This window comes from Melozone crissalis, unplaced genomic scaffold (assembly GCF_028551555.1).
Source record: "Melozone crissalis strain CALT ecotype California unplaced genomic scaffold, PUWL_Pcris_2 ptg000004l_1, whole genome shotgun sequence".
Lineage (NCBI taxonomy): Eukaryota > Metazoa > Chordata > Aves > Passeriformes > Passerellidae > Melozone > Melozone crissalis.
Genome location: NW_026535782.1, coordinates 41432661 through 41456919, shown reverse-complemented (window position 1 = coordinate 41456919; position 24259 = coordinate 41432661). Strand labels below are relative to the sequence as shown.

Below are 24259 nucleotides of genomic sequence, written 5' to 3'. Positions count from 1 at the left end.
TTTTGTGCAAGTATTCCCCTCTTTGCTTTTTGGGGTGGTAAAGTCCTGCTAGAAGGCAGCAGATAAACCAAATAGGCCCATGTAATTATTGTGGATTACAGTGGGTTAGTAATGACTCTAAGCCATGTTTTTGTACAGAAAGCAGTTGTTTGTGGATTTTTCATGAAGTTTTCTTCAGAAAAAGCTTCAGACTTACAGTCATAGTGATGGTAATAAAGCAGGTACAAGTAATTCTGCTGCACAGTGTTAAATTAGAAACATTTAACATTTAAGTGAGGGATGTGGTATTCTTCTAATGCATTCATTGTCATTTTATTTGAGTGAGTGGAATGAGAAACAGTTTACCTAACTTCTGAGCCGAGCGTTTCCTAGTGAATAACTCCTGGCAATTATATTTCGCTTGACGAGGTCTGTATTTTCACTCTTCTCATCCCCCCCCTTATCTTATAGGCTTGTCAGCTCCTCCTTCAGCAGCAGCAGCAGCAACAGCTGTTACAGAGCCAGAGAAAGTTATCTCAAGCTGTGCGACAACAGCAGGAGCAACAGGTGTGTGGCAGTGGTTTTGTCAGTCATGTGAAGTATGAGGTATGCTGGGGAAATGCAGTCTGCAGTAGAGATGGTGCTGGCTTCAGTAACATCACCTGATCTCTTCACAGTGCACTTTTTGGAGAGCAAGGTCTTTTGTATCTCCTCTAATTCACTGTTTCTTTATGTTTACTGGAATTCCCATTGCAGTATAGCATAGATGAAGCAGTTTTTCTTCCATTTGCAGATTGCTCGTATGGTGAGTGCCCTCCAGCAGCAGCAGCAGAGGCAGCCTGGCATGAAGCATTCGCCATCCCACCCTGTTGGGCCTAAGCCACATTTAGACAGCATGGTACCCAATCCTTTGAATGTGGGTCTCTCAGATTTACAGAACAAAGGGCAGATACCTGGATACGGTTCAGGTGGTAAGTGCTCTGTGGAAGTAGGTTTGGTGCATTGCCTGTAGCTTCCCTATTATTAATATGGTAATTGTGTTAGTCACTTATGTCTGGGTCCAGAGATGAGTAATTTATGTATAAGCATTAGAGCAAAGGTTATGACAAGTGTCAACTTTGAATCAAATTGCATTATTTTTCATTGCCTGGGAAGAAGACAAATCTAAGAAGGAGGCATATCATGGCATATTGACATAACACACTTATTTAGAAGTTGCCCCTTGAACATACCTTTTGCTGTGGTTGATTTCTTTTTCCCACCTTTTTGTTATGATTGCAATGACTCCCCATTTAAAAATGCTTAAAAACTGAACAGAAGATGACAATTGAGTTTTGTTTGTTTGTTTGTTTCACAGGCTTTGGCTCAAGTGGCATGGATTATGGCATGGTGGGAGGGAAAGAGGCTGGAACAGAATCCCGCTTTAAGCAGTGGACTATGATGGAAGGGCTGCCCTCTGTGGCTTCACAAGATGCCAATATGCACAAAAATGGTGAGAATGCCCTTGTCGTATCATCTCCCCAGAGGTGAAATAGTTGAGATGAAACTGTTTTGCCTCACCAGCACGCATCTTAAATATTTTTGTATGAATACATCATGCTCCTGAAGATCGCAGCCTTTCCCAGGTGTAAATGTGTGTTTTTAATGCTGCAGGTGCAATAGTGCCCCCTGGAAAGGCTCGTGGAGGATCGCCCTACAACCAGTTTGACATAATCCAGGGCGACCCGCTCAGCAGCCACGCAGGCCCTGCTGGTGATAGTTGGTTACCTGCCAAATCTCCACCAACAAACAAGATCGGAAGCAAATCCAGCAATGCCAGCTGGCCTCCAGGTATTACATAAGGGCAGGGGTTGTGTCCTTGCTTTGGGATAGATATGCTGGACCTTTCCTCAGCATACTTACTTAAGTAACCATTGCAATGAAAATACTTGGGTGGCTTGGCCTTCTCTTGCTTTTGGAATTTCTTCCACATTAAAGTAGAACATAAATGTTGAATTTCCAGTAAAAAATGCTGGGCTAAATATGAACTAACTGCTGAATTGCCTGAGTAGTGTTTGGTTTTTGTTCGGTGAACTCCTATCTTCTGTGATTGTGTGACTTTACATTTACAGAAAATTTAATGAAAACATATGTTCATAGAATACACACCAACATCTCCCTTCTTTTGTACTGATTCCTTATTCATGCTGTGGTAGACTGACACAATGTAAAAATTATTGATAGGGTGGAATCAAAGAAAAATATGTGAAGTAGGGCTTTTTTTGTGGTCGTGGGAACACCACACTCTTGTGGTTCACCTTTGTTCATGTCCCATAAAGGGTTGCAGCACTTCAGTTATGCTCAGGAATCTTGTGACTGGGGTAGAAGTCTCTTGCTTTTGGGATGGCACATTTTTAAAGTTTTGTAGTTTCACTGGCAAAATTTTATGTTTCTGCTAGAAAACTCTCTAGGCAAAGTACATGTATATTTGAATATACACATAATTTTCTATATAAAACATTCATTTAACTAGAGTGGTGTCCTTGAAGTTGCACAGATTAATCACTGGTGCTGTTCAGCAAATAGTGGTTGCTGTGATTTTTCTCTTGTCTGGAAAACAGTTGCATTCCATGAGAACATTACTAACTCAAGTACAAAAAAGTAAAAGTCCAGGTACATCTCTTGGGTAAAGCAGTAGCACAGACCTTGCATCAGAAAGCCTAGGAATCTATGTGACAGACACATCTGCAGGAAATCTGGAAAATGTAGTTGAAAATTTTTGAGGGAAGCCGTCAGTGTCTAACTCCAGAAAGAAAACATCTTCTGATGAGCTAACAGAGCTAAAGAATTAGTTCTCTCAAAAAAATCTGCACATTCACAAACTTTCATACTGCTAACTGCATTCTGTACAGGTATATTTGTGTTGCACCTTTGTCAGCCTGGTTGTTAGGTATGGAGCTTTTTGGACTGAAGTTGCTGTTCATAATGCCAGAAACTCCCAAAATGTAATCTTCTATCAGTCTTCACTCACAGACTTATTGTTACTGAACTCAGCCACCATTCCCCTGTATTATACTAGGACAGTACTGCTTGAAATGCTACAAGAGACACTTGAGGGTCAGCTCTGCCATGTTTGCAAGTTTTGGAGCAGCCGCTGGCTTTGGCAAGGTTCTTGGTTCCAAAACTGTTACAATAAAAAGCTAAAAAAAGTGTAAAAGCTTGATAGCTACTCTTTGCCCCTTGTTGATATTGTAGACCTTCCCTAGTGATATCTGTAGTCCCATTGTCAGTCATAAGTAAATTTTTTTGTTGCTGACTGCCTCACCACAGTGAGAGGATAAGTGAAGCTCACAAATTCTGAACATAAAATTTCACTGAGATCCTCAGTACCATCCGTTGTTTCTTGTGAGAGTAGCCCAAGACTATGCTTGCAGCCCTCATGGAACAGATCCCCAGTTTTGGCAGGTGGCATTTACTCAGTTATTGCTGTTCCACTCTTATGAGATCCATTGGCTGCTGGGACAAGTTACTGTTCCATGACCATCAGCCACATGAGCAGTCTCATAGTCTAACTTGTGGACTTCATTGTCAAGGAGAACTGAAATTGAGATCTACCTTATCAACACCCTGATGAAGAATGAAGACCTAAAATAGCTTTTACTCTAGGTTCTTCTCTACAGGCTTGTAGATGAGGTCCACTGTCAGTTCCTGGCATGGAGATAGAATTCTTTCTCCCACTGCTGGAAAAAAAGTTGTTAACAAAAATGAGTTTAGAAGAGAAAACCTCTTGAAATAGGTGCATTTTTCCTTTGAATGAAAACAGTGGGAGCTCAGCATTCACCCTGACTACACCTTTCACATTTTCCTCCTAAATGCCATCTGCTGCAGAAATTCTGCCATTCAAGAGAGCAGTATTGTTCAGCACAAAGAGAAATGAGGTGGTGCCCAATCAAACTGATATCACAGCTGGAGGTGAGAGTAAGTTTTGCTGCATTGGTGAGAGCTATGTCGTTTGGTTATGCTGCACAGACTTGCATACTTGGGTCATACTTAGACTGTAAATTTCCCATTCAAGATCAGTCAAACTTCAAGCAAACTGGCCTGGATGTGTCTCTCATGGTTTTCACAGTAATCTTACGTTTGAGCTTTTTGAAAGGACCTTTCAAATACCAGTGGAAAAATGCATTTCATGTTGTCTCTACTGCCTAGAAGTAAAAGAGCACGTTTGTAGACAAGAGTTGGTGAATGTGCATGATAACGACTATCAGCCCCAAAGGAGAGTTTGCAAATTGTCAGTATGCTGTAGTTCAAGGAAATGCTTTTCCAGACCAGGATTACATTGATGAGTGAATGTGTTCATAAAGAATAATACCCCTGATCCTTGGAGCCTTGTTTGTGTAGTCATTAACCTTTTGATTAGAGCTTTCTGTGCACTTAATTTTCAGTCTCAAAAATTCTCAGAATCTTTGCAAATAGAAGACTTGGACTTCCTTTTGTTTTTTTCTCTAAACAAGTTCTAATTTCCAGGTTCTAACCTATGGTCATGGATTCTTTGTCTCAGAACAGAGAAGATATTTTGAGTAGACCCAGGAGCTGTATTGCTTTTTCCTTAACAAAAGGGAGATCCTGCTTGTCAGGCAGGGTATGGCAGTACTTTGGTAGTAGCTGAGCAGAGTCCTTGCATGATGCAGTGCTGATTGCTGATAAAGTGTTGATACCTGGATTATTTTGTTGAGTTAGTAAAGACTGGGAGATGTAACTGATGTTTGTAAAATCATGAAGGCAGCGAGCAAGATAAATGCAGAATTGTAGTTCATGACTCCTGCAATGAGTGCAAATGCTAGAATTAACAGGATGTCAATTTTAAAGAGATGGGAGCTTTTTTTCCATCAGGAGTGGTGAACTTGCAGGTTATGTTGCTTTCACAGCTTCTTGAGACAGATGATACTGGCCAGTTGAAACAGTGATTGGATAAAATGATGGAAAAATAATTTCACAAGCTGGTGCTAGCAGATAAGAGGGTATTTCTGCCATCTAAGTTAGGACAGCTGTGGATACTGGGAGAGTGAGGCCAATAGTCCACAGATAGTGGCCAGGTTTGTGTTCTGTTCCTTAATGGTATTTCTCCTACTGCTGTTAGAAAACACTGGACTAGATGGACCATAGTTCTGACCCAGTGGGGTATTTGTTTTGTCTTCTCTCAGATTCTCCTGTACATTATCACAGTCTAATACTGCCCTTGCTGTGACAATAATTTGAACCAGTAGTATCACATTTTCTTCTGCATTTGTCTGTGAAAGTCATAGTCTTGACTATAATTCTTCATTGCAAAGGTGACTGAAATGAACCCTTCCATGTCAGATTCATCCTACCTTGCTTCGTTCTAGAGAGTGCATCTTGGATCCCACTTTTAATAATGAATCTTTAATTACACTCAAATAATCTATTATTAATTGTTTCCAAAATTCAGGAATTCTGTAGCCTAGACTTGTATCTGCAAGGGATGAATCTGCCACCTTTGCACTCTTCTCACACTTAGACAAATTGTCACATAGTATATGAAGATTCTTGACTTGTTCTTGTGTTTGTCAGTTTTACTTTTGCACCACTGCTTCCAGACCTGACCACAGCACTGTATTCATTGAAGGAGCCAAGTTACTGATCTTTCTTACAGTAGTTGGAGTCTTGGAGTGTTCATATTTAATATAATTCATCCTCTTGTCTTAAAATTCTGGCATGTAGAGCTATAGTTCAAACTAAAGCATGATAAGTATATCCCATCTCATTGTGAAGCATGAAGAATGGCAATGAGTATATACATTACTTTTACCACAAGGCATCTCATTTCAGTATTGATAGGTAATGTATAGAGTGTGTGTGTACATACAGTGGGATGTGTCAAATGTATTTCCAAACTCCTAAAGTAGGTAGCCTTTCCTGGAGAAAGGCTTCTGCACACACAACCAAGTATGTGTACATAATCTAATCTTACACATCTTATATGGAATTTACTGAAACTATTGAAACCTCATCTGAATGTAGCAAAGCAGAAGCACTTAAAGGGATACTGGATGCCCTTGTACAACTTTTTTTGTAGTGTAGACTTGTATTCATATGAAGCCAGAGCTAGTGCTGTGGGAGGAACTGTGAAATAGATTACGATTCTAACGTGTGGTCTTTTTTTTTGCTCCTAAGGAATGGTGTAGAAGACAGTTGTTTGCCATCCTGAAAATTACTTCTAGTAAATAACATTTCCCTGATTGCATCTAATTCATTTTTCTCTCTTGTCTCAGAGTTCCAACCAGGAGTGCCATGGAAAGGTATACAAAACATTGACCCTGAATCTGACCCCTATGTGACCCCTGGAAGTGTGCTGGGGGGGACAGCCACATCTCCCATTGTAGATACTGACCACCAACTTCTGCGGGACAACACCACAGGTAAAACAGTGCACATCTGCTCTGTGCTGATCACAGTCACTGTGATAACTCAGGATCGTGTGCTCGTTGCAGGCAAACAGTCTGTTGCATTTGTCTGAGAAGGAGAAGGAAGCTGCCTGCCTTTGCACTGTGGCTGGGGGCACCTGAAAGCTTGGCATTGCTACAGTCGTGGCTCTCTGGAGGTTTAATGGTGTTACAGAAATCTCTGAACTTGGTCTCCTCTTTCTCCTTTTCTCTTTGACAGGGTCTAATTCTTCCCTCAACACCTCGCTGCCTTCACCTGGTGCCTGGCCCTACAGTGCCTCTGACAATTCCTTCACCAACGTTCATAGCACTTCAGGTATGCAGGCTTTGAAACTTAACCAGACAAAGCATTTTTCATTTAGCACTAGTTCATTGTTGTTCCACTGGGAGTATTTAGTCCATTGTGTGTAACAGTGACTGGGGAAGACAAACACTGAATAGAACCCCCTCCTTCCTCTTCCCCCCACCCTTTATATGCTGAGCATTGCTCCATATAGTATGGAATATCCCTTTGCACAGCTGGGGTCAGCTGTCCTGGCTGCATTTCCTCACAACTTCTTGTGCACCCTCATCCCTCCTGCTGATGGGAGGATGTGAGGAACAGAAGAAGCCTTTATGCTGTGTAAGCACTCCTCAGCAACATAACTAAATCATCTGTATTTATCCATGCTGTTTGTGATACCTTGTGAAGGCTGACCTAAAACAGAGGCTAGGCAGAGTTAAAGAATAAAGTAGGTATTTATTAAAAGGTCTCAGTGGCTACACCTTGGGCAGTACAAGAGCCCAGCCAGGGTTACACCCAAGATGAACCCAAAATGGTCACAAAAATGGATGACCAGTCACGAGGTCTCACACTTTAATGAGTTCTGGTCCATTTGCATGTTGGAGTTAATTGTCCAATTATAGCTTTAGGTTGTGAAGTCCCATCCTTCTTGTTCTTCTCTCTTCAGTCCATGTTGTTTATGCTCTTGGCCTGAAATTTGGGTCAATTGTCTTTGGTCTCAAGCTAGGAAAGGAATTGTTTTTTTCTAGTTACTCTGTGAAGAGAACTTAGCATCCCTTAATATGAAGCTCAGAACTACATATTAAAGCAGTACAGAATCTGAAAAATATAAAAGCTAAAACCTAAGACATCATTCCCAGCACAAATCCAAAACACAGCCCCATACTAAGTACTGTGAAGATAATTGACTCTACCCCAGCCAAAACCAGCATATTATGCAAGTTAAAGAATGAGTAGTGGGAAACAGCAGATGCAAAAGGAAAGATAAAAACAGTACATGTACAATCTGTTGACAAGTCAAACTTTTAAAATATTACCTGCTTATGTATGTATTAGTAAAGGTGAGTGATTTTATTTACTTTAACTTTAGGACATGAGAGTGCTGTGAAGGGAATGTTTTTGCCTTGTCTTTTATAGCACTCATCATTCCCTGAATTCTGGACAGAGAAGATATTTGGTCCTCTTGCTTTTAATGGTTGGCCTGTATATATAAACTTTAATATATGTCTCAGATGCTTCATAAGAAGGTCTCTACAGCTTTCTGGTAAAAAACTGTTTGTGCACACACTTTGCAGTAAAGTGCTGGAAATACTTGCTCCAGATGAACCATTTGGATTTTAAGCTTCTTGCAAATGTCAGAATTTTTTCTTGAAGACATCATTGTCTTGACAATTACTTAAAAATGAAGAATTGTGTATAAATAGCAGGGGTGATGAACAGAGCTGAGAGCTACATCTGGCTCGAACTTCAGGTTTTTTTCATCGTACTGAATGAAAGCTGTGTTCAGGAGTTACCTCAGCATCTTCACCAAATGTGTTGAAAGTGCTGTTTAGTCCTTGAGAAAAACTGAGTTCCTGCCACCGATTTGTGAGCTGATTTTGGTTTGAAGCACTCTATGCAGCATTCTGGTGACACAGAAGGTTCCTCTGTTACAGCCTGTGGAAAGGAGTGGCATGTAGCAACTTCTTGCCTTTGCTTAATTTTTGTCTAGCACATAAGACAGACTGAAGAGGTAAAAATATTGAAGTCGTGGTCAAATTGAGGAAATGAGACCACTGCCACATAGCAATTTCTTTCTGTCTGCTGGACACAAGTGTTTTACAGTCAGAGAGCCAATCATCTGAACTGAGAATTTAGAATTCACCTATCTGTAAAGCAGAGTCCAGTGAAAGCAGATTTTAAAGCACTTTCAAAGGTTAGTGCTTGACCACCAAAGGTGGTACTGACCATCGCTGTGTCATGGAAATACAGAGATCTAGCTGTAAATTGAAGCATGCTTATACATGCTGAAAGTTTTATTATCTTGGTTTCCAGATGGGTTATTTCATGCTGCCCTGGCATATCATAAATCTGTTATTTCATTTAATTTCAAATTACATTCATCACTGTCTGCTGGTGACTGAAGTTAAATGCACGTATTTGCACACATTATGGTTAAGATACACAGCCTTTCCCCACCCCATGTCTGTGTTGGCTGGTTCTCAGTGCAGAACAATGAGGAATTTTCAAGGAATTATGACTTTTGAAATGTCCCTTGGTGTCAGAAGTTGTGGGAGAATTTGCAGTCTGCCTTATTTTAAAAACTGGTTTAGGCAGAGCTCGCAAATATTCATGACCAATAGTGGTGTTTTGGGGAGTGTTTTTATTTTTCTCTTTTATTGTGTTTCTTTATAAAGAGTTCTTGAAATGTGTGAAGGATATCCACTATAAGTCTTTTACTAAGGCACCTGCCTTCTAGTAAAAAAAAGAGCACTATCAAGATTGTTATGAAGTCCAGCCATCACACAGCTAAGCAGCCTTCTTTATGCATTACTGCTGTGTCAACATTGTGGGAGCTTTGTGGCTCTCAAGAAAGCTTTGGTCTTGTAGGGAGGACATCTTTAGGAGGCAACATTAGCTTAGTAGACCAAGAATGGTGAACACGCCTTTCAGTGCTCTGCTGATTTTTTAAATTAAGAAGGTTCCATTTCATTAAAGGTTGGTAGTGCCAAAATTTTAAGAAATTCTCAGATTAAATGTAGTGTGGACATAAAAAATGCAGTTCATCTAATTAATGATGTAACATTCTGCAATCAGCTACATTATCATAAATGATCCTGGTATATTACTTTTTTTAAATCAGCATATGCAAAATAAGCAAATATTTACTTACATGGGCTAAGTAAAGTATGGTTTTGGTATGATAAATTAACTGTTGTATGATCCTGTGTTTCATGCTTGTCTCCAATAAAAATGCAGTCAAAAGACTTAGTGTGATAGGACAGGTACTTAATCTCACAAGTTTCTCTAATATATACAATTTCTTTAATTTTCTAGCAAAATTCAGTGATTACAAATCAACGTGGTCCCCAGATCCCATAGGACACAATCCCACTCATCTCTCCAACAAGATGTGGAAAAACCATATTTCCTCAAGGAACACTACAGGGCTGCCCCGCCCACCTCCTGGCCTGACCAACCCCAAACCATCATCTCCATGGAACAGCACAGCACCCCGATCGGTCAGGGGCTGGGGGGCACAGGACTCAAGGCTTGGCTCTGGTGAGAACAAATCAACTGCAGCACCACTGTTCAGACCTGAGCAATGTATGTTTCACAGCACCAGTGATGTGGAGGAAGGAAAGTTGCAGTTGTCTGGTAATAGGAAAAAAGAGAGTTCCTTCTTGAAATGGAAATTTGCTGTCCGTAATCGGGGTGGTGGGGGCTGGGATCCCAGGTCCTGCTGCAGGGAATGTGTGAGGAAGGGCTGAGAACTGCCAAAAGAGAATACCTGCTACTTAGGGCCTTTCCAGACTAGATCCTTGCTGTGTGTGAGAAACTCCTCAAGGATATATACTCTAGTAAAATTAATCTTGATGTGAACTGCGAGCAAAGATGTGATTTTATTTTCAGGACTGAAGATTAGACTTTCATGTTTTAACAAGGCTGGTAATGGTAATTTTTTCTGAAAGACCTAACTGTAAAGAAAGATGATTTTTCTTTGTATCAAATTTGTCTTGATTGCTCTGTCTTATAATTTGCAGCATCTACTTGGAGTGATGGTGGCTCAGTTCGTCCTAGCTACTGGCTGGTTCTTCACAATCTCACTCCACAGGTATTTTCTGTGGTTGTTTCTGGGGATTTGTTTGCTTTAGCAAGGATTTGTGAATTATTCAGTTGTTTCTTTTTGAAAAAAATCTGACAAAATCCAATTTGTCAACATATGTAACATATTTCTACTAAACCAAGCTGCAGTCTGACTGGTTTTTCTATTGTAATCTCTTCAGCTAGTTTTATGATGTTCAGGTTTTGCTATGTGACTGTTAAAACATTTCTTTACTGAAGAGTTAGAATAATTGAACAGAAAGATTTTTCATAGAAGTGAGGGTGAATTTCATGACTATAATATGAAATGGTTTATAGCTGTTCTTTGGGATGTTGTCAATAAGAAATTTAATGTAACTGCCAGTTTTTGCTTTAGTGTTTCCATAGTGAAACCACAGAATTTTTCCAGCACTCCTGGCAAAACCAGTCTAGTTAGGTTATTTCTGCAAGTATTCTCAGAGCTTGCTGCCATTCTGAATGAATTCTGTGGAGATCTTGGTTTCAGCATTCACAATTAGTATTCAAGGCCTAGGAACAGCTTATATGATTATCAGCAGTAACCTGAAGTCTAGACAGAGAGTCTCTTCTTCAGCCAGATAATTTACCATGTTTCTACAGTCTGCAAAAAAAGGTTGATGTGAAAGGAAAAGCTGAGGTCTCCAGCAGATCACCCAGAATGGCGAGCTGTGCTCCTTCTGTAAAAAAGACTGTTTACCTTGATGTGAAGAAAAAGCACAGTTCTAAGTGTGGCTTGTGTAAAATACTTCAATGCTGCTTTAGGAATTATTTAGTGGAATAAGAATATATTTTGGAGGCGTTTAAGTTAGTAGGAAAGAGAAACAGATCGTAACTGTCTCATTATGGATTCTCTCTTTATTGTGGATCAGTACACTAGAGAGAGAAGTGTAAAGGTTCAGATGGATTCATAGACTCATAGAATGGTTAGGCTTGGAAAGAACAAGATGTTCATTTCAAGGTTCTCTGCTTTAACCTTGACCATACCACCACACAACTTCCTTTTCCCTCATTTGAAGCTGTATTATAAAATAGGGGGGAAAGAAGGAAGGAAGTAGCACTTCCTTAAGTAGTTGCACATACGGATCCCATTCGTATGCCCATGTCCCTGTGGCACACCAGGAATGGAATCTGTCTGTACAGGACACCTGGGAGAGCAGCTGTTACTGGAGGTAAGTAACAAGCTGTTACTGCTGCAGAAGGAATATAGGCAACAACTGCTGTGAAAAGGTTAGTTCAGATGGAATGAACATTGGTGGGTTTGGCAGCAAAATCACTGACTCTTTCTGTCACTGTTTCATAAACCACAAAGACAAAGAAGAATCAAAATAAATTTTAAAAAATTTCATTGTAGAGATATTTCCAGTTTTGCAAAAACCTTTTAACAAGTAGTTTATATACATTCTGTTGAAATCAGAGGGCTGAAGACTAAGGCATTCTGGTTCCTTTAGTAGAAATTTTGATGACTGAAGATGGTGAGAAGTACAAGTTGTGTATAATTACTAGAAAGACTGTCGACATAAGGATAGTGACAGTGTAAGACACTCAGTGAAAGAGGGAAGACTGGACTCAAGCTGTAAATGAACAGGAAAGATAATTTAGATTATTCCATACTAAAGCAAAATCAATGTAATGGTGAGAAGTCAACATATACCAGTTCCTGTTTGAAAATCAACTTCTGTCACCTTTGCTTTCTTCCCACTGCTTTCATCTGTTTTTCTTTCTGAGAGCAGCATATTTTTCAATTACTGTGACGAAGTCAGGATTAAAATATGTTTGGAGAAATAATTACAAACATCTGTTTCATCCTGGCTGTTCTTCCTCAGATTGATGGGTCAACCTTGAGGACGATCTGCATGCAGCATGGCCCACTGCTGACATTCCATCTGAACCTGACCCAGGGCACCGCCCTCATCCGATATAACACCAAACAGGAGGCGGCCAAGGCCCAGACTGCACTGCACATGTAAGCAAGGTTTTGAGACAAAAATCTTTGAGGGTGTGGGGTCGGTGGTGTAAGCCCCTAAACTCAGTGAAAATTTTTGAATTTTACTAACCTCCTGAATTCCAAAGGCTTTTAACCTGTTCTTCATCTGTTTTGTTTAGAAGGTGGCATATGTGCCAATTTACCTTCATGGTATAGGCACTTCTATTGCTCTTGGTGTTAACGTTCAGAACCTTAGTTTAAATTTATTAAGATTTCATTCAGGGACAACTGAATGTGGGGGCAAGGGGGTTGGGGTGTTTTTTGTGTTTTCCCCATATAAAATGGAAGTTCTTTTGTTTTGAGTGAATTTCACTGTCGAAAACAGCTAAAGTTTTCCATGTCCGCTCCATTGTAGCAATGTAGCTGATGCCTCCTTTGCTTTGGACACCTATTAGTGTTGTTCCTGTGCTGTCTGAATCCCTTGCCCTTTTGGCTCTAACTATTTTTTTTCTTATGTGTCCCTTGCCGTGTAGGTGTGTGTTGGGAAACACTACCATCCTGGCTGAGTTTGCCACAGATGAAGAGGTTAGTCGCTTTTTGGCACAAGCTCAGCCCCCTACACCTGCAGCAACCCCGAGTGCACCCGCAGCGGGCTGGCAATCCCTGGAGACAGGACAGAACCAGACAGATCCAGTTGGACCTGCTTTGAATCTCTTTGGTGGGTCAACAGGGCTTGGGCAGTGGAGCAGTGGTGGCGGCGGCGGCAGCAGTGGGGGTGATCTCACTGGCGCTTCATTGTGGGGGCCCCCAAACTATTCTTCAAGCTTGTGGGGGGTCCCGAGCGTAGAGGATCCACACCGAATGGGCAGCCCTGCTCCCTTACTACCTGGAGACCTTCTGGGAGGAGGGTCGGATTCAATCTGAACTTAGAACTTTCAACTCTGACCTCGTGACCTTTTTTGGAACAGCAGCAGCACTAACTTGACCTTTTTCGTTTTTTTCAACTTGCAATAAATACATTTATAAAAGGAAAAAAGAAAACGGAGAAAGAAAAAAAGGTGGGTCATTGACAGACTGTCTGAGCACATAGTTGCCTCCCTTATATAACTTCAGTTTTTTCGTTTGGAATATGAATCCAAAAAGAGAACATATCACTCTTGAAATACTTGAATCGTGAACGCCAACTTAGAAAGACAATGTGAAGCAAGTACACATACCATTTAAATTTAAACAGAAAAAATTAAAAAAATTAGTTTCTAGTTTTTCACTTTTTCATGTTATACGGAAGTTGTTGCTAAGAAACATATATACTGAAAAAATAGCTTTTTAACTTTGTTTGCACTGGGTGTGTTTCCGTCCTTAGGTCTACCATGTTGGGTTGGGGTTGGGGAGGGGTTCAAAAGAATAAGGGGAGGAGGGAAAGACTTGACGGAGCCTCACTTTAAAAACAAAAATAAAGACAAAAAAAAAAACCTAGAAAAAAAATTTAAAAATTAAAAACCCACAAAAAAAAAAAAAAAAAAAACAGAAAAAACAAACAAAACAAAAAAACCAACACTTTGTGATTGGCTGGTTGATAAGTACCAGTGTGTTCTGGCACATGTAACTGCCCACGTGTGCTTGTTTCTGTGTGAGTGCGTGTGCACATGTTTGTGTGTGTGCATTTTTTTCTCTATATATATAATCTTGAAACGCTGCATTGCTGATGGTCTACGGGCTGGCTGGCCATCTGCATGTCTTGATTCTGAAAGCAAGACAGGCATGGTGGAGTCCCTGTGGCTGAAGCGGAATCCAGTTGGGCTGGATTAAAATTTGTCAGTAGGTTTTTTTAAATTCGTTTAGCAGGGTGCTATCTCAAATCTGCAGATCATACAGAGTGGATAGTTGCTTCCTAGCCCTTGTTCTAACCCTGTGGTAGAGCAGAACACTGCCATATCCAGAGGATTTGGTGAGAGGGGAAACTATGTTGTCTTTGAGTAAACAGTATCTTTATTTATGTCTGCATGTGGGGTTTTTGTACTGAATGAACCCTAGAGTGTTTGTTATGTAATGCAAGCCATTTATTTCTTCCAACAAGGGGAAAAGAGGAGGAAAGGAAGACATTGCCATTTTTTGTGCATATAGACAAATGTTCTTTTTCATTCTCTTGCAAGCTTCAGTACCTTTTAAAAAAGAGTGTTTCTTTTCTCCCCCAAACTTAAATAAGCACCTGTACTCATTCTGGAGGAATCCATCAAAAGCTTGAAAATCCAGCCCAACCAAATTAGCCTTTTAGTTGATTTACTGCTTCTATTAAAACTGACAAAAAGCTAAATGGTGTCAGCAAAGTGCCAGCCAGCCTGCCTCATCTCCTGAAAGCACATGCAGCCAACTCCTTCCTGCGTCCTTCATGGTGAGCGTTACCTGTGCCAGGCCTTGGTGTCATTACAGCGCCAGACCATCACTGACAGAAACGTTTACTTACGAATGTTCTTAAACCAGTGTGTACTTCAAAGGTTTCCTTTTGTTTCTCTGTGTTGTGTTTTTTCCTGTGTACGTGGTTTTGCTTAGGGAGGTATATAACTAGCAAAGACTTTTTTTTTAAAAGAAGTATTGCACCTTTTTGTTTTTTGTTTTTACTTTTTTCTGTACTGTTGCTTTTTAATTTCTGTATTTAAGGAAAGGTTTGGGGTTTTTTTAGCATCAGTGTAGTAATACTCTGGGCAGGATAGGGGTGACCTATAATCCACAGTGATAGCCAGTGTGTGCGTGCATGTGTGCGCTGGGAACAAAACTTTTAAGACCTGTTGTTGTGAAAAGAGTTGTAGCAGACTTGAAGGAACATCCCCTGACACAAAGCAAGAAGTTTTTTGTGGGGATGGGGCCGGGGGAAGAGGGAAGAGAGATGCCGGTACTTTTTCCATAAGTGCTAGGACTTCCATGCAGCATTGTCCAGCTGTTACACTGTCTGACAAAGTGCCGACCTTCTGTACCAGCACATACCTGTCCATTCCAGCCCTCAGAGGGAGCAGTGCTTTATCACCTGGCCGAGGGGGGCAGATAGGGGAGTCTGTTTCTTCAGCCTTTTCATTGAAGGATGTGACCATGTCTAATGCATTTAACTCATGGGTTTGGTGGGCAGAAGCAAAAACAGATGCAAGTCATGGGGGGAGGTTGGTGCGCGCGTGTGTGTGTGTATGCCTGTGTGCTGGGGGTGGGAGGGAAGGGCTAGGGAATTACATGGCTGTTTAATTTTATTTGCCCTTTCTATGTAAGCCCCAATGTCACAATGAAGACTGACTGAGGGAAATGCTGCATATACACATGCCTGTAGATTTGTATGCAAAGCGTTATGTGATAAAAAAGTATGAGTAGGTTTGTATTTGTTTAGTAAACTGGAGTATGCAGCATACTCTAGCCCCTTTGGAAAATACTTTCCTATCATGTCTCCTCCATCTATCCCACCATGCACAAAGAAACAAAATGCTCTCTTTCAGCTCCTGCTAGCTGGCTAGTAACCCTTGCGTTCAGGCATCTGTTTCTGCTCAAAGACCAAGCATGCTCAGACACGCAGAGCAGGTTCTTAAAAGTCCCATGCCAGCAGTACTTCCTAGTGAAGCACCTTTGGCCTGAGCAAGCCAGTATCTGTTGTGTCACATGATCCGCTATACATGCTGGTTCATTGCTGTGTTCCACCCTCACTTCTCTCTCCCAACCTGCCCTAAGGTCCCTTTTCCTGCACTTTGGGCTAGTTGACTTCATTGCGATACTACGGTGAAAGCCGGGTGCTAGAGCCCCTCTTGTTTACAAGACATAATGAGGGATTTGAAATATTTAAAAAGAAAAGCTAAATTGTTCTTCCATTGTAAGCTTAAAGGGAAAAAATTAAAATGTACAAAAAAAAAAAAAAAGACCAAAAAGTGCATATATATATTTTAGATGAAGACTAACTCTGGGAGCATTTAACAGTGTTTTTGTTTTTATTTTAACATTTTATTTTCCTGCTTTAAATTTGCAAGCATTCTCAGGAATTCTAGGGTAGGAAGCCAGTTTTTTGAAGATGGTTTATTTAACCTTATCCTAGATAGATGGCTGTTTCTTGTTGATAAACTTTTACAAGTTCCTGAATCTTCAAAATGTTTGAAAGTTTTTACTTTAAAATAAAAATGCTAAAAAAAAAATAAAAAGAAAAAAAGAAAAAAATCTCCAAATGTTACTGTCAAGCGAGGGATCAAGAATTTTCAAGACTTTCTAAATTAAGATACATTAAGAAAGCTTCTCAATATCAGCAACAGGAATTCATTGCAATCTTAAACAATTTGTGGGAGAAGGGTTATCATTTATTGTGCTTTGTTACTCATGCAGACGTGTGCAGTTGCATGGAGAAGAGAAGTGTGTGAATGGAAACCTACTATCCCCTCTCGATTGAAAACTAAATAAAAATATTCTTCCAAGCACCTTTTTGAAGCAGAGTGAAAGTATAAACCTTATTAAAATGCAGTAGATTTTAACTGAAAGAATCCTCGATTTAGGACGACTAGCAGGAAATACACAATGGTGCTTCTTTGAACCACTTCTGAGCAGTGCTAAAGTAAACCAGTGCTGACGGATTACTCAGTAATGAAGTAGTTCTATTAACCTGCCTTTTTCAGTACAGAAAAAAAAAAATATGGAAAAACTCCACAAAAATGTACATTGGAAATCAACTTCCCTGTTTTCAGCTACTCGGTCAGTTTATTCCCCACTTGGAGATTTGCTGCTTGCTTTTCTTCACCCACCCCACCTCCCAGTCTTTCTGTTTCTTTTTATATGAGGGAAATAGCTGTTAAACTCCTCTGTTCACCCTGTTGCTGCTGGCTGTCAGGGCTTACAGTCTTGAACTTAAAAGTTCGGTGTTGGGATGGCCAACTTCTGCCTCCCAGCTCTAGGGGTCAGGGGCTTACTCGGCCTGAAACGGCTCGGCTCAAACCACAAAAACCGCGCTAGTGCCTTGTTACATGCACCCACATGCCCTACAGTAGGGGAGGGGAGGGAAGACGAGGCAAGGTGAGGCAGTGTAGCCACTTCATGGAAATAGATGTGCCCATTCGTAAGGGAAGAAGAGCATGCCCGTGTGAGCAAGTCGTGCAATGAGTTACTTAATAGTAGTTAAGTTGTTGTTATTATTGTTAATAAAAGAAATCAGATGCCAAATTCTGTCTTTCTCATAGCAGCTGCCCAGTGTTTTCATGTTGTGCTGCGTGTGCATGTGAGTCTATTGAAAATAATGCATCAGTAGTAATGATAATGTGCTTCAAAAATCCTGTTGTGGGCCAGTAGAAGGAGGGTTTACTTAGAAAGTTTAGGATTCTATTTTATTTTATTTTATTTTATTGGTTTTTTTAATGAGAGAATTTGAGTGCTTTGCCAGAAGCTGTGTTTTATCAAATCAGCAGTGTCCTAATAGAGAGGAAACCATAGCATTTAGTCAAAAAGGCTGACAGACTTGATATTCACTTGGAAGTGGATTGTGACTGACTGCTGAAGGGTTGACAGTCTGTAAGTTTCAGCAGTCTGCTGGGTCCAAACCTATTGTAGCACAGCAGTCTGCTCCTCATCTCCTGAATGTGCATCCTGTAAGTGTTAGTGACTGTCTCCTCAGTGACAGTTTCCCTACATTGTCAAAGTAACATTAATCTATATTCCAGCTACAGTTGACAGATCTGTGTGGCTTAGAGCACTCTCAACCATTGCAGGTGGTGTCTGAGAATTGTGCTAACCAGACTCAACTGCTGGGGACACCCGTTGCTTAATGTTGTAAAAATTCTGCTGCCATTTGAGCTCCTAATAGTGAAAAGTCAGCAGGAATTGATGTTAGGGTATTTCTGGGCTTTTACAAAACTGTTCCCAGGACAGAGTCATTGGCAGCATCTTGTTTAAGCATGTTGGCAAGGTAGGGAGAAGAGGCTGGGGAAAGCACAGCTTGGAATAGACTAAGGGCATCTCTTTCCAGATAAAAATCCCGCCACTTTGCTTACCCTACTTTGCGGTGTCTATCAAGCTGAGAGCTTTTAATCTGTTTGGTAATTCTTTGCTCTAATTGAGGATTTTGTCTTAGCAGTGACAACAGAGTCTAGTAAGCAAAACGGAGTGTGGTACAGCTCAGAAACCTGTGTTTAGACTTCTGACATTTGCTTTGGAATACTTGCCATCTTTTTCCAGTGTTTTTACGTTTCTACCTGGACATTTGCCTAGCAGTCTTGAGAGTCGGGTTTTTGTTGGTTTGGGGTTTTTTTACAATCATAAGGTGTCAGGTTTTTCTTACATATTTTTTTTTAATTGTGCTTCACATTAAGTGGCTTTTGTAATGAGTAAGGATGTTAAGCCAAGTATGTTTTTGCCTCTGCAATATAAACAGGTTGTTTTCAAAAAACTGGGTGGGATAACCATCTCAAAAATTAAATAACAATTAAAAGTTTATATTAAGTTGGCCTCTTTTTCTTTTTTACCATGAAATTTCTAGCCATTTATTCCTTAGAACTTTTGCCCTATTTTTTTCTTCTTAAAAATGCTGCCACATCTTCCACTGTGTCCTAATAGTGCATCCAAATAGTACTGTAGTATTTTGGGGGGAAATTTTGGTTAGGTTGCGTTTTTTGCTTCATTATTAAGATGTAGCTCTGAAGTTTCTTATTTTGTCTGTGCATATTGTTTTCCTATTGACTTTTAAGAGGAGCACTGTTTGTATATCTGAGGTACCCAAATTTGAAAAGCCTGGTCAATGAAATGAGCTGGATCAGGGTTAACATAGCAGATGAGGACCTGTTGTGTTTCCAGTGTGTATTGCATATAATGCCTTCACTGTAAATCATGTGACCTTAGTGTCTAGGTTCTCAAATGGATTGAAATGCAGGTTTTGTGGAGGCTGGTTAACATCTCAGGGTAATAGTCCTGATTGAGTAGAAGGTAGGGGTTTTTTTCTAAAGATGTAAAGTTCCCTTAACGGAAGCAGCTTTCTGAATTGTAAATATGCATGCATGCTTTATGGGCAGGAAAGTAATACCAAGACAACTACATTGAAATTAATTTTTAAAAAACCAATAAACAAATGCTGTTGATGTGCAACTTTGGTCCTGAATCTGAAGCAGCATACACAGAATCCGTTGGTTTGTCTAAACTGATTTTGCACACAATGTCATTTCAGTTCTGTTGTTTATTTGCCACTGCTTTGCAGTTTTAGGAACTGATACTGTTAGATCATATGGTCATTCCCACTGTGATCAAAACACAGATATCTAAAACACAAACTTTCTTCCCCTTTATCTCCAGTACTAGACTTCCACCTGTGGCAGAAGGATGGTAACAGTAATGGGGAGAAATATGTGAAGTTTCCCAATGTAGACAGAGTTGGTACTCCCTGTTGTCCTGAATTCACATCCAAACCTAAACCACAAAGCAACTGTTAGGCTGTAGTAGACCTGTTGGTTGGACTAAATGACAGGAGCCATACTGGAGATTTTTAGCAGCCGTGCCTAGTCCATGTCCTTCACAACGTTCTGCATAAGTATCCCATCACTGTAAATACCAGTGTTGCTGAATTTTACCAAAGTTCCCTTACAGTGGATAATAGAAACAGGTCCATTTTGTGGTGACTCACCAAGCAGAGCTTTGCCTACAGTAGACTTTTTAAGGGTCTGTCTACATTGCTGTCAAAATTGAGTCAGGGTCCTGTTTAAAATTATAGTGCTCTATTTTGTGGTGTTACGTGACCTTAAACTTTGTGATGTAGTAACTGTAGCTGCTGATCCTTGTATGAAAAGTGATTTAAGGTTTCATCTGTGCTACAAAAAGCGCCACAGCTCCTGGTGGGTTGGAGCCTACTTTTAAAACTTGTCAGGCCACAATAGATGCAGTTTCATCTGTAGCGCGCAGCAGACAACATCTGTTTGCATCAACAGTTTGCCCACGCGTTGCTTTTCATCAAGCTATGCAGGAAAGCTTTTCTCTAGAAGTCTCCCAGAGTCCTAGCAAGCTTCTAGCAAATCAAGTGCCCTCTGCAAAAGAGCCATTTTTGCCCTGTTTGTGTGATAGTTGGGACTGGTGACATTCAGCAGTGTTAGGGTTCCTGTAAACTTTGTAATGAGAAAAGGGAGTTTTTTGACTCGATTCTGACAGCCTTTCTGTAAAGTAATACAGAGCACTCCAGGGAAAAAGAACAAAAAAAAGGGAAGAATGCACTGTGCCAGCCAGCGTTAAGTATTGAAGTATTTTAGCAGCAAACATTCTTGAGTTGTGATGGGCAGAGGGGAAGAGACTGGAGTGCGCAGTACAAGGAGGCTGTGTTCAGCGAGCAATGTTTCCTTGAGCATTAAATGCCTCTTTTTGGCTGTTAGTGTGTGTTGTTACCTTCACAGAACTAACTTCCTCATTTTTTAATGTTTTTTTTTATTAATTGAGACAAGGTGGAAGCTCCTCCTGTTTCAGATGAAACACAACCAACCATAAGTGATCATTTTCTTCATCAATTTTTGTTGAGGTTGCACAGCTTGTTAGGATAGCTATTTTAGTGACATGGTTATGATATTATGTGCTTTCTTTCCCCTCCCTCTCCCTGCCAGATCTGGCTTACCCTTTCTATATAAGGCGCTGTGTGGGTTTTTTTGTTTTGTTTTGGGGACATGTGGAAAAGAAGCAAAATGAAGTGAAAATGCAAGCCAAGGTAGAACAGCCTTACTTTAGGGGGTAGCCTTACAACAGAGCTTTATAGTGAGTGTGCTGTATTCCAAAATATGTAAGCCAAAAACAAACAAAAAAAGCATTCATTTATGCAAAAAAATTTAAAAGAGGTGTTTGAAGACTTCTTTAATATGTACCTTCTAAAGGTGGAGTAAGGTCTCACCAAGTGATATGTTATTGTGATACTTCTTGCTGGGTCAGTAGGAATGGGTCGGGATATAAGCGCTTAACGTTTCTTCCTATGTTTTTACAAGCAGTAAGTTAAATGTGGTATTTATGAATGTGCCTTTGTGAGTATAGTGACTGTCTAATTGAGGAGACCGCTTGGGCTGGAGGGGAGACAAGGGTCAATTTATTCTTTCAAGAGGTCAGACATTGAGATTACAGCCCACTGGTCCCTTTTGACAAGCAGCATCATTGGCTGGTCTCTACACTGCACAATACGTATTCATATGTGGTAGAGATTGGGGGGTGTGAAGGGATGTCATGTGATGCACACAGAAGCTGTTGATAGTTTTAGGCTAGTCTGCGTTGCAGGTTGAGTTTGTATATGTATTATGTGGCTTCTCTTTATGTTTGTGTGCATGAGTGTGAATGTGTGTGGCTTTGTTTTTTTGTAAGCACTGGAGAATTTGAACACAGTGATGTTTGAGACAAATTTATACATGTAGAGAAGATGATGTTTTGTAGCTTCTGTTAAATAGTGGGTGCAGGCACACTTTTACCCTCTCTGCCCGTGTCCTGATAAGTGAAACAGGAATTTTTTTTCAACCCTTCAACTTCCAGCACACTTAACGTTGCCATTTAAATGAACAGGGTATTACACAAGAAGAAAAAAAAGTTTTTGAAATGGTAAGGTAGAAGTGTTTAAAAGGAAAAAAATCTGAAGTAATTTTTTGTTTCTTCAAAGCTGTTTGTAGCTAAACATGGGAATCTGCAGTGTCTCCTTCCATTTGTTTTTTTTTCCTAATAATTCACCTCTTCGTCCCACCCAAAACATGAGGTGTACAAGATCAAGAGCTGTTGTTGTAGCGCTTTGTAATTCCCACCCTGAAAAGAAACTCCAGTGGGATCCCTCAGCTCTATTCAGGAAGACAAAGAGAGGAGAGACTCTGCAGTTTTCTTTGCTTCGCTCTCATTCCTCTCTAATGGCCTTGAAATGTATTATTATGCAAATGTGAATTTTGATACTGAACTTAAGAAGAGGTTGTTTGTTCTTTTTTCAAAAAAAAAAAAGGTCCCATATGTGGTCAGCATTGCTTCTTTATTTTGTAAGTGAATTGTAAACTATGCATTCTGCAAAGGGGGTGCAGGGGACAGATACTTTGCTAAACTGTTCAGGAGTTTCTGTGTCCATGGCATATCCATTATAGTTTGGGGAAGTGGGGAAGTGATAACTTTGAATTAAGAAGGAATTGATAACAACCTTTTTTTTGTCAGAAGCTGGCCAATTGCTAACTGGGCAGAGATTTGAATAACCAATGTTGGCTGCAAAACAAAATCAGCTCTCAGCCTTGCACAGGGTGAATTCAGCCGCACAGTGTTAACCAGGGCCTAAAGGGTGAATGGGACACCAGGTCTGCCTGGGGAATATCTACCACCTCCTGTGCTCTGGCCCTTGTTAAGCTCAGGAAACCCACTGCCACAGGCACTGGGTTTTTTTTGATTTACTACTCGTTTTCCATTTCAGCAGTCCTTGTGCTCTTCCAGGAGAGTTGGAATATGGCTAGTCCTTGGTATCCACGCTTTTCCTTATCCCTAACATTTTCTTTGCTGCTGTTTCTGGTACTCTTCATACAGTGACAGAGCAGCTGTGGGCAGGATGGTGGAGACAGTACTTTCTTTCTAGTGCTGATCAAAGCCCAGCTATGAGGACTGTGTATTTTCAATGTCAGCAGCTACTGGTGTTTTGTTGTCTGGCGTTGCTGCCAGTGACTTAGTGCTAATGGTGACAGTATGTGAAATTTTAGGGAAAGTAGACTGATATGTTCCCTCTATTTGAAAGGAACTATCCTGTTTTTATTATAAGGTAGTATCATAATGGTCATTAAAAAGGATTTACTTCCTCACATTTCCAAAATGTAATCGTTGTGAATTATGTGCATTCCTTGAAGCTTGCTGAGCTTCCAGGAACAGTCTCCTCAGAAAAAAATATAGATATCACTGCTCTCTCCATCATTATAATAGGGACCTTTTGACTTGACTTTTTCCTTTATCCATGGTGAACCATGGTACTGGCATTATCTTAGGTGTAATATCATAAACTGAGATATTATCCTGCCTGTATTCAGTGTTTTCATGCAGCAATTTTATTTTTGTTGACATTCACAGTACTGTAATGAGTAATAGACTTGATGATCACTCTCACATCTGTGCCTGCCTTGCAGATGTGATCTTATCAGGGTTCCACTCTGTCAGAATGCCTTTTAAAAAAAAGAAAAAAAAATCAGAAGCTTAAACTCATTCACAAAAATACCTCGTGGTACATTTTCCCTTCTGATGTAACCTTTTAAATCTTAGTTTTTCTTCTAAACTTGATGGGCTTTTATTTCCATCCGTTATCTCCTTTGTAAAAAGATGTTTGAACTAGTGGTTTTGAGCACAGGTTTGGGAAGCCTGAAACTCCTGAATTTTAACATTGGCCATTACTCTTTCCTTGCCTTGGGCAAGTCATTTAACTACTTTGCCTTTGTTTTTTCATCTGTAAAGCGGGGTTGTTAATAATACTTACCTACCTCACAGGGGTTTTGTGAGGATCAACTAGTAATGTTTATCAAGTGCTTTAAAGAAAAAAGCATGATAGAAGTATTATGAGGTTTTCACAGCAAGATCGCTAGTTCTTTTTACATTGCTTGTGTGGAGGGAGATAATCTTTTTGATTTTCTTAATTATTCAATCCATTAGACACTCAGATCCTAAATGATAGAAGTTGATAGAGATTCAGTTACTCATACTCTTCAGTCTTTATACTTGTTTCCATCTTCTCTTCTTTATATAGTTGTGCCAGTGTTGCTACAGGTCACATGTGTCCAGTACTTTTAAGTAAGCTTCAACATTGAAGTACTTTGAGCTTGCTGCTTCTTTAACCAGACCACCAAATCAGAAAAAGTTTGT

General features: G+C 40.2%; 1 protein-coding gene across 5 annotated transcripts in view; it reads left to right on the top strand.

Annotated features, from left to right (window-relative positions):
• TNRC6B (trinucleotide repeat containing adaptor 6B) overlaps positions 1-13829 on the top strand; it is a 119323-nt gene extending 105494 nt beyond the window's left edge. For all 5 annotated transcript variants that reach the window (XM_054276132.1, XM_054276157.1, XM_054276149.1 and 2 more), the window contains 10 exons: positions 451-546; positions 773-950; positions 1337-1471; positions 1633-1809; positions 6252-6398; positions 6643-6738; positions 9742-9966; positions 10449-10519; positions 12351-12490; positions 12985-13829. In XM_054276132.1, coding sequence (XP_054132107.1) covers positions 451-546; positions 773-950; positions 1337-1471; positions 1633-1809; positions 6252-6398; positions 6643-6738; positions 9742-9966; positions 10449-10519; positions 12351-12490; positions 12985-13375 — 1656 coding nt within the window. In that variant the 3' untranslated portion in view covers positions 13376-13829. The remainder of the gene's footprint in view (positions 1-450; positions 547-772; positions 951-1336; positions 1472-1632; positions 1810-6251; positions 6399-6642; positions 6739-9741; positions 9967-10448; positions 10520-12350; positions 12491-12984) is intronic.
• The last annotated feature ends 10430 nt before the right edge of the window (positions 13830-24259 follow it).